The sequence below is a fragment of the Eleutherodactylus coqui genome, chromosome 1 (assembly GCF_035609145.1).
Source record: "Eleutherodactylus coqui strain aEleCoq1 chromosome 1, aEleCoq1.hap1, whole genome shotgun sequence".
Taxonomy (NCBI): domain Eukaryota; kingdom Metazoa; phylum Chordata; class Amphibia; order Anura; family Eleutherodactylidae; genus Eleutherodactylus; species Eleutherodactylus coqui.
The window spans coordinates 99,590,216-99,600,906 of NC_089837.1; the positions used below are offsets into that span (position 1 = coordinate 99,590,216).

Genomic DNA, 10,691 nt, shown 5'->3' on the forward strand with positions numbered 1-10,691 from the left:
GCTGGCTCTTTGCAATGGGAGGTGGCAGGATAGGGGCGGAGCTAAGCGCCAGCCTGTCCTGCCTCCTCCCAATGCTGGCTGTGGACAAGGGGCGGGATGTGGGTGGAGCTAAGCTTCCACCCTCTCCTTACACCTTGTCTATAGCCAGCAATGGGGGGAGGCGGGACGGGATGGCACTTAGCTCCGCCCCCACCCCCTCCAATTGCAAAGAACGAGCGAGAAGGAGAGCAAAGGTGAGCCTGCGATAGGGAGGTAGGGGAAAGGGGTGACAGCATGGTAGTCTCGGCATATATGCGCCGGGACCCATGCCGTCTGAACGGGCGCAGAAACGTTTGATTTGTACACCCGTTCACCAGTTTAATCTCTCCTAACGTAGTGTATATCAGCCAGCCTTGTCTCCGCGCAGACGGCTTCTATTGAAGTCAATAGAAGCAGTCCGCTTCGCTGCCCTTCCCCAATGACATTGCAGAAGGGTCTCCGATTCTGCGTCATCGCCTAGCGATCGTGCGGCACTTTCTATACTGTGTATGTGTGCCACAATACAGAAATACGACTGCGGACAGGTACAAAGGGTCTCCGGCAGGCGGAATGCAGCCTAATCGTGTGCATTCGGCCTAAGTGATATATGTCTACAGTGCAATATACTAAGATTAACAGATTAGTAGTATTCACTGTAAACTGCAAAATGATGATAATTACAATCACAATAACCTGCATCAGCCGCACCAGAAATTTACAGATGCTTGACAACCCTAATTATGACATTTGTAGCAAACAAATCCTTCCAGCAGAAAACCTAAACAAGATGACTTCCTCAAAAATGTCTAGACTTTATCAGACAATGAGATGAGATGGAAGTATTACAAGAAGTTGTGTGTATGCTGTAGTGTCCTAGAAAAAGAAAGTATCAAAGAATGCTCCATCTTCTCCAAAAACTATCTATTAACCTTTACAAACTCTTTGAGAACACAGTAATAACATACGCCATCCAAAAAACAGTTGGTGTTAGCAATGCAAAGACTGACTTGGACAAATATACGGAGGTCCTTGGTATAATCTTGTGATATGAAGTCATTTCTTACCAAGAAGTACAATAGCAGGGACAAATGAAAAGGTCCAAATGAGAAAAGGAAAGTTAGTAAGTTGGCCAAAAGGATCTTGCGTGGCTTTTCTTGACCTCTTGAAACACAATAATGGTTGTTTTGGATTTTCTTCTTAAGTGTAAGAAGTATGTGTACTGTACAAAATGTGATGAGGATAGCGCTAAGGACAAACACCATTTCAAGCATAATGACTAGTTGATGATTCTTCCATGTCTCATCTGAAAATCCATAGAAACAATGTAATTCCTCCCTGTCCCGAAGTTGAAGAAGAGAACCAGTAGATGCTCCCCACACAATGATGCAGACCAAAATGCATATCACAGTTGCCTTCTTAGGAGACCTCAATATCTTAGAATAGAGGGGAAATTGTATGGCAATGTAACGGTCCATACAGATACACACTGATATGAAGATGCTACCATACATATTGACAAAGTAGAGGCTCTCCAGGAATGTGCAGACACCAGATCCTAACTTCCACTCGTCTTCAACTTTGTATGCATTAATTTTAAATGGGAGGGTAACGAGCAGCAAGATATCAAAGATGATTAGAAATGACATATATGTTGTTGTTTCCATCCACTTCTTGATCCTGAAGATGAGCATCCAGAGGGCTAACATGTTGAAGATTAGGCCAAGGATGAATGTTGGAATGTAAATAACTAATTGGAATACCTGAACTGAATCCTCAATTCTTGTAGAATTTGTGGAATTGCACATTTTGAGGAAAGACTGCAAAATATACATAGGAAATTATGTCTAACACGTCTTGTTTCATTTATAATGCTCACTAGAATTGCAATATTATCTAAGGCAATACTGATATTTCTACTCAATCCTCTAACTAAGGCCTCTTTCACGCAGCAATATCACAGCTGTGTTCTGGGCCATATCGCTGCATTTTTTCACGGTGATATCACGATTTCGTGGCACTACAAAGTCGTGCGACTTTGTAACACTCTTTTGCCAGGAATTTTCGGAGGGGCTTGAAATATAAGCCCTACCTTGAAAATAAGCCCTGGCTACATAAAAACACAAAAAAACAATACATCACCTAACAGGCGCTGTCTGCTTTGCCGCACTTTTCCTCCCGAAGTGCTGGCTCTGATTGATTCTCGAATGCAGCGGCTCAGCCAATCATTGCAGTGGTCGATGAACCAATCAGAGCCATCGCATTGAATGGCTGTAATTGGTTCATCGAGCACTGCAGTGATTTGCTGAGCTGTGATGCTTGAGAATCAATCAGAGCCAGTGCTTTCTGTAGATGGGGTTTTTGAACCTCTGACCAGGAAGCATTGGCTGAAAACTGAACAAGTGTGTCAGAGCTGGGGAGAAGTGCGCCAAAGTGGATAGCATCTGATAGGTGATGCATTGGTAATTTTTTTTTAAAGGCAGATATGGCTTATTTTTGGAGTAGGGCTTATATTTCAAGCCCCCCCAAAATCACGCCAAAAGAGCGCTACAAAGTCGCGCGACTTTGTAGAGACACAAAATCGCAATATATCACTGCTAAAAAGTGCTGAAATATTACACAGAAAACAGATGTAAAAGAGGCCTAAAACTGCATCAAAAACCACATATGAAAAAACAGGTGCAGTTTTTGATGTGGCTGCAGAAAAAAACGCAAGTGCAACAAAAACTACAATGAAATCATGGCAAAACCATATGCAGTTTATGAATAGTGTTTTTTGATGTGGTTTTCACCACACCTGTACTACCTTGTGTAAATATAGCCTAAGCCCCCATCACACAGTTTGAATTCTGCTACAGATCTGCACCAAAATCTGCAGCAAATCAGCAAAATGTAAATGCACCCTTTTTCACACATTCCATAGGAGGCTGCACATGTAAATCTGCAGCCTCACGTAAACCTACAGGGCTTCAAATCTGCGTGTCTTTTTTTTGTTGTTGCAGATTTCTAACATACAGAAAATATATAATTCTGCAATTAAATCCGCTATTAAATCGTTTGGGGATTTCTGCAAAATGTTATGCAAACTACAGTTAAAAATGGAATAAAATCCACATTTTATTACGAAATGGTCAACTGTGCTGATTACTACAGGCAATTCCAGTAAGTGTGAATGCATCCTCACAGTGTTTGATGCACTTTTTTAAAGACAACTGATAAACAGTCACGTTAATTTGACTCATTATTAAGGCCCCCCTTCACACGAGCGTATTTGCGCACAAAAAATTTGCACACGCAATACGCAGAGAATAGAACCCATTAATTTCAATGAGTTCGTTCACATGTGTGTATTTCTCCTGCACGTTTTAGTTACACAAAAAAACCTGCAGCATGCTCTATCTTTCTGCGCATTTGCGCACCCGAAGCCCCCATAGAAGTCAATGTGGATGTGCAAATGAGTGCACAATATGCTAGGAAATGCGTGAAACACTGCATAATTGTGCAGGAAAAAGACTAATTAACCATTTCAATTAGTGCACGCAAATGAACATGCTTTGCAGGCACAAAAATTACAGTACAATACGCTGACATGCACGCAAAAAAAGCATCGTTCATTCCATGAATACGCAGTGCTCAGGCACGCAAAAATACATATATGCTCAAATGAAGAGGACCTTACTGGTGAATTTTGACAGCTTGTCTTTCAATTTGAAATTGCTAAAATGTTGAGATGTAGCAGAGCTAAGTTTGTTATTACACTATGCAATTAGTTTCTAGCTTCTGCCCCAGTCCTGATAATGAATTAGCCTTATATCATACTTAGCTTTGTGTTGATGTACGACAAGGATGAGCTAGAATTATATCAAGAACATACAGTAAAGAGAACACAGAAATGAGGTAATCAGAGCTAAAATAAATCATGAACAAAAAAGAAGCAGAAGAAGAAAGGTAAAGATATTCTAACCTTCGGCTGAGTCTCTGATGCGTGTAGAACAGCAGTATTGTGACAGTGAAGCATGTTATACAGGAAGTGAGCGCAGCACACGTTATCGGCACATCTCCAGACTTTTTAGGTGGTTATAGAGGAAGACTTAAAACTTATCGGATGAAACATACATTTTTTATGCATCAATATTTTTTAATCTACTCAGTAGCAGACAAATCATTTGAATTTAGATATTGTTATGGTCCAAATTGCACCAAATCATGAAGGTTAGAGTCTAGTGTTCTGGTGGAAATCAGGCACATGCTTTATGGAGAACTATAGATAATTTGGTCATATAAATATATTTATCAGGTCAAAAGGATGGACAATGTAAAGTAGAGTTTTCATTGTAATGGAGTTTATATTTACTTCTGATAGATTTAGATGGTTTACCCTCAACACAAAGATTGGTGGTAGCCCACCTCCTAATGTCTGCAAGCGCTGGAAAGACACATCAACCACACATTCAATAAGGGCTTTTTCTCACCAGCGTGAAAATCACGCTGAAGTTACCAGCACAAAAAAAAAGCATCTAACTGCGCAAAACTAGTGTGAATGGCTGTTTTTTTGCGAGGTTTATTCACTTAAAGGAGATGTCTCGAGGAAGCAGTGAATTTTTTTTTTTGCCCAGTCCCCCTAATTAAGCATACATTATTAAGCCCCCCTGTAAATGACTTTTCTAGCTGGTTCGTACTTACCGTTCCAGCGTTTCAGCAACTTATAAAAGTTTCCCCAAGATGGCCGCCGGCTCTTTTCCCGTCGCTTGCTGCAGCCCGACGTGCGCGCTCCCGAGACGCTACCAGCTGTGTCTCCATGGCAACCAGACGCCCCGCAGCCGCCGACCAGTCACCCACCGCCAGGCAGCAGGTAACCGGCGCTAGCCCCCGGCTCCCCAGCGCTACGCCCCCGGCTCCCCAGCGCTACGCTCCCGGCTCCCCAGCGCTACGCTCCCGGCTCCCCAGCGCTACGCTCCCGGCTCCCCAGCGCTAGACCCTGACAACAGACGAAGGCCCCGGAGCCCAGCGCTAGGCCCCAGAGCCCAGCGCTAGGTTCCGGAGCCCAGCGCTAGGTTCCGGAGCCCAGGTGAAGGCCCCGGAGCCCAGCGCTAGGCCCCGGAGCCCAGCGCTAGGTTCCAGAGCCTTCACCTGGGCTCCGGAACCTAGCGCTGGGCTCTGGGGCCTTCACCTGTTAGAGAAGATCACCCCCCGACCCATCACTTACCTGGGCGGCTTCTCGGGGCGGCTGGGCTGGGCTGGGCTTCTCCGCTGGGCAGCTCCAGTTTCTGCACCTTCCTCTAACAGAGGATGGTACAGAATGGCCGCTCCAGCGCGCTCCCGAGCAGTGACAGCTCGTCTGCGCATGCGCAGAAGAGCTGTAGCGGGGAGCACACTGAAGCGGCTCGTGCTGAAAGGAGAAGACCGGACTGCGCAAGCGCGTCTAAAAAAGCAAGCTGCCAGCGAATTTAGACGGAACCATGGAGACGAGGACGCTAGCAACGGAGCAGGTAAGTGAATAACTTCTGTATGGCTCATATTTAATGCACGATGTATATTACAAAGTGCATTAATATGGCCATACGGAAGTGTATAACCCCACTTGGTTTCGCGAGACAACCCCTTTAAGATACGACCATTCACATGAGGGAATTTGCATGGCTAAAAGCATAGCAGAGTAAAACGCAGGAAACGGGTTCTGCTGCTCTGAGAGGGAAGAGAGATATAGATGACGGAAAGTCCCACGAGGCTTTCCTTCATTGCTGGGGACTCCCTTCATCTCAGCGGGGATGGAGGGTTTCCCCAGCAGCTGTGCTGGAGGAATTTCCCTGTAGCAGGGAGAGAGAGAGAGAGCGAGACAAAGGGTGTCCCTGGGGAACCCTCTTCATCGCCGGGGATTTCCTTCTCAGTGCGATACTGGCATTTTTCTGCAGGGGAGAATAAGCACTTCCCCAGCAGCAGGTAGAGAAGGCAATGAGGGAATCTCCAAAAACAGGTACAGGGGGCGGGGCTACAGGGCTTCCCTGAGAGCAGGGAGAGAGGACAGGGCTAGAGAGGGGATCTCTCTAGCCCCATACTCTCTCTTCTTGCTATAGGGAAATCCCTGGGAGAACCCCTTTAGCTTCACCCCCTCTGTCTAGTTCCGTCCTCTCTCCCTGCTCTCAGGGAAGCCCTGTAGCCCCGCTCCCTCTCTCATTCCTTGTTCTCCGCTGCTGCTGTTCCAGGTTTAGGGACAGCTGCACAGCAAGTTTAAAATATGCCGCTGTAAACTCCTGTTAGTCCCTGCTGGGAAGAGGGGGGACCCCAGAGAGTCCCCATCATCTCCCCGGGAACTAACAGGATGTTACAGTGGGACATTTAAAATGTGCTTCTGGGTTTAGTGGCGTGGCAGCACTCCCTCCCCCCTTATCTCCCATTCCCATTGTTTAGAAGTTTAAACTAAACAATGAAAATGTTTACCTAATCAAACCTCCCCCTTGTTATCCTGCTCTGATAGGGGTCTATGGAAACTCCTGCACCTCGTGCACCAAGGATAGCTCAGGTCCTATCTTTTTACGCAGCAGGGAATTTCAGTTGTAGATGTCCTATTATTTTAGGTGTGATTTTTTTACACGCTTAAAATTTTTTCGTCTGAACGCTTCCATAGGAAACCATTGGTTCTATTAGCCGCAATTTTTTTGCACGGGTAATATGGCGTGAGTTTCACGCTTGTGTGAAAGAGCCCTAAGTCATTATCCATGTTAATACCACTTGCATTTATGAAAAGATGTATGTTATACAACAACATGCTGCATACCCATGGTTGGGCAGATATTTGAGACTTGGATAAATGGCTCCTATTTTTTCATTTAGGGCTCTCACCCATTGGCGTTTCTTTTCTTGCACCGCGAGAGTGAGTGAAAACACTCACCTCGCAGTGCAAGAAAAACGCTCCGATATCACCAGTGTTTTCAATTGGGCCAGCAGCAGCGTTAGCCACATTGAAAACATAGCTGTGGCAGAAGTCCAGGATGCTATCCCATTGCTTTCCATGGGGGTCGGCACTGCCGGGGGACCCATTGAAAGCAGTGGTTTTATGGCAACCCCTGCAGCATGATTTTCGGGGAAGGGCTTGAAATATAAGCCCTTCCCTCAATATCATCCCTAGGTGGTTAAAAAAACATCGGCTGGCTCCCCTGCACTCCTGAAAGGGCTGTGCTGATTAGCTGAGCATTCAACCAATTACAGGCAGCGCTTAGCTATTCATTGATGAAAGGCTAAGCGCTGCCTGTAATTGGCTGAGCGCTCAGCCAATCAGCAAAGCCCTTTCAGGAGGCGGGGATTTTTAAATCCCGTCTGCTGAAAGTGTTGGACAGCAGTGCAGCGGAGCCAGCCGGAGGACACGTCTAAATGGCGGAGAGGTGAGTTTTTTTTTTAACCAGCTAGGGAAGATTTTCAGGGAAGGGCTTATATTTCAAGCCCTTCCCCAAAAATCATGCTGCGGGGGTTGCCACAAAACCACTGCTTTCAATGGAGCCAGCAGCAGTGCCGACCCCATTGAAAGCAATAGGATAGCATCCTGGACTACTGTTACAGCTGTCACAGCTGTGGCAGAGGATTCCTTGATCCCCGTGCGGATGAAGAAAACTCCTGCCACAGCTGTGGCAGAAGTCCGCGGTATTCGCTGGTCCCATTGAAAGCACTGGCGATATTGCAGCGTTTTTCTTGCGCTGCGAGGCTAGTGTTTTCACTCGCTCTCGCAGCGCAAGAAAAAAAATAAATGCCAGTGGGTGGGAGCCCTTAAATGGTATTCCAGGCAGCAGTATTTTAATGAGAGCTACGCCTGCAATTACGAGTGCTGGCCACTACATAGGGGTCGGAGCAGCAGCTACCACTCCAACCCGACGTATCTCAGCCCGACGTATCTCAGCACTAATAACCAGCGCCTTTAATTACACTCATTGACGAAAAAATCCATTCCATAGAAGGAGTTGTCAGAATTTATTTAAACTTTCTCTGTGTGATTGTAACATTGATATAAATGATTATAATATCTGAGCAAAAGGATAATTTATTATGGAAAACTGAACATCTTGTATCTAAGCTAGAGGCGCTACCCTGTTGTACTGCCTCTAGCTTTGATACAAGATGTGGTACAGGTGTGCATGAGGGCTCTAGTACTCTGTTGTACCGCCTCTAGCTTGGATATAAAATGTGATACGGGCGGGTATGGAGGCTTTAGTACCTTGTTGTACTGTCTCTAGCTTGCATATAATGGGCGGGGATGGAGCCATACGGATTCATATGGTATCCTGTGACATAACAGTCCACATTTGCTGTAACTGAGCCTCTAGACTGTGCAAATTCATAGGCTGTCAAAGTTGACATCCCAAATGGTCCCATAAATGTTATATTGGTGATAATTCTGATGATGGGGCAGCCATGGAAGTATGGCAATGTTGTGAAGGCATTCCTGTGACATCCTGCTGGAAGCCCTGCCATGAGAGGAACACATGTGGCTGCAGGATGTCCTGAACATATCGCTGAGCTGTCATTGTCCCTCGTACCACTACTAGGGCTGACCGACTGTTGTGGAACCACTTTTAGGGCCTCAGGTGACAAGACCGTTCATCTAATCATGCAACAATTCTAATCATTTGCATTTCTTCCTGACATGTATCTGCATGCCAAGTTTTGCAACAAAATGAAAATTCCTTCTTCTTTTGCAAACAATGAGTGCATTTATATTATAGCAGATAACAAGCAGTGGTGGACTTTGTGGTAAACCGGTTTAACTGTTATAACTTATTTGTTTAAGATCTTTTTTTCATTTTATTTCAGTCTGATAGCAAACTATTTTGCGACCTAGATTTCTACTTGACTTTTACATCTGTAGACTCTGTATAATTACTATACACTGGCATGTATTATGTCAGCTTGTATACTTTGCTTTATTTTTCTTTATAAGACTTTTAAACCTTTGTTTGAAAAATCCAATAAAATTCTTGAAATTGAAAAAAAAAAAACTAAAAAAAGAAGAACAATTATGGAGCAAAGAGGGATACTTGGGAGGTATGTATTAGGCTCATGTACATGGCAGAGCTCTGTGCATGGAGGTCCTACAGTGGAGTCCGATTTTATCCCAGTTGACTGTCTGTGTCATGTGGTAAAAAAACAAGTTTGATCCATGGACAACGTACTTCCTAACTTACAAGACTTAAACGATCTACTGCTAGTGTTTTGTTGTCAGGTTCTCCAACTTAAGATGCTTCAACAAGTCAGAGCTGTTTTGTCAGCATGATGGTGACCTAAGAGCCCCATCACAGGTATTCTGCCACTGATGTACAAGTGAGTGAGATTTGATGCATGTGAGGACAGACTATACAAGAAATAATAGATGATTGCTTTTTTTATCTATACATTTGCGCTAGCTAAACCAGCAGCATGTGGAGATTCCAGGAAGAAGATAAAATGGTGAGACTTCATTGAGTTTATTTGACTGCACCTTGAGTAGTGCAATCAATAAAGTCAAAGTAAAATCCTCTCTCCAGGTCTGTAATGTCTATCCTGTGCAAAAACAAGATAGAAGTGCCCAGGGAGCTGGCTATTATCTCACGGTAAACAGCAAGGGGTTAAATTTAGAAAGTCATTATAGTAGTGCTAGTACCAAGTCACATATCATATTATATAATTATATTATCATATCATATAATTTAAACTAGGAAACATCAAGACTGGTTTGATGAAAATGATAACCAGATCCAATAACTAATCGATAAGAAAAGGAAAGCCTTTCAAATACGGCAAAGAGAAACAAACTGTGTTGCTAAGAAAAAGCTCTACACTAGTGCAGAAGCTGAGGTCAAAAGAAAGACCAGTGAACTCAAGAACATCTGGTGGACACAAAGGGCTCAAGAAATCCAACATTTTGCAGATATCCATGATGCACAGTTTCTTTAAAGCCACAAAGGTCATCTATGGCCCACAAATCATGGCATACACCTTCTACATTCATAAGATGGAACCAAGCTCCCGAAGGACAAAAAAATCAATTGCACTACATTGGAAAGAACACTATCATAATCTACTTAACCGCAGTTCTAATGCGGCTGAAGAGGCTCTCTTGCAAATTCCGTAACAACAAGTCAGGGACGAGTTTGCAGCACTGCCTAGCTTGAAGGAAGTCAGAAAAGCCATTAGTCAATTAAAAAATAACAAAGGTAGAGTGCCTGATTGGATCCCCGTTGAAATCTTTAAAGAAGGTGGACCTGAGCTGACACAACAACTCCACCAGCTGATTGAAAAAGGTTGGGGTGACCGAGAAAATCCCGGCGGACTTTAAGGACGCCACTACATCACCCTTTTCAAAAAGGGGGAAATAAAATATGAACACTTTTGAGGTATCTCCCTTCTAACTTTCGCAGAGAAAATCCTTGCAAGAATCCTTACAAACCATCTTCTACCCATTTTAGAAGACATCCTCCCAGAATCTCAGAATGGCTTCTGCCCTTCCAAAGAAAAAGTGAATATGATCTTCATGGCACGACAGCTCCAAGAAAAATGCAGGGAACAAAACCAACCACTGTACATGGCTTTCATTGACCTCGGCAAGGCATTCGATACAGTCAATTGCAATGCTCTTTGGACCATCCTCCCAAAAAATCAGATGCCGTAATAAATTTGTGAACATCCTGAGGCTCCTTCATGATGACATGATG

At 44.3% G+C, this 10,691-nt stretch overlaps 1 protein-coding gene across 1 annotated transcript; it reads right to left on the bottom strand.

Annotated features, from left to right (window-relative positions):
• Positions 1 to 218: 218 nt before the first annotated feature.
• On the bottom strand, positions 219 to 4,015 carry LOC136610136 (G-protein coupled receptor 55-like). The gene is made up of 2 exons (XM_066589391.1): positions 3,980 to 4,015; positions 219 to 1,835 (listed from the first exon to the last, which is right to left on the bottom strand). Exon 2 carries the CDS (start codon positions 1,821 to 1,823, stop codon positions 936 to 938), a length of 888 nt encoding a protein of 295 aa, XP_066445488.1. The 5' UTR covers positions 1,824 to 1,835; positions 3,980 to 4,015; the 3' UTR covers positions 219 to 935.
• Positions 4,016 to 10,691: the final 6,676 nt, after the last annotated feature.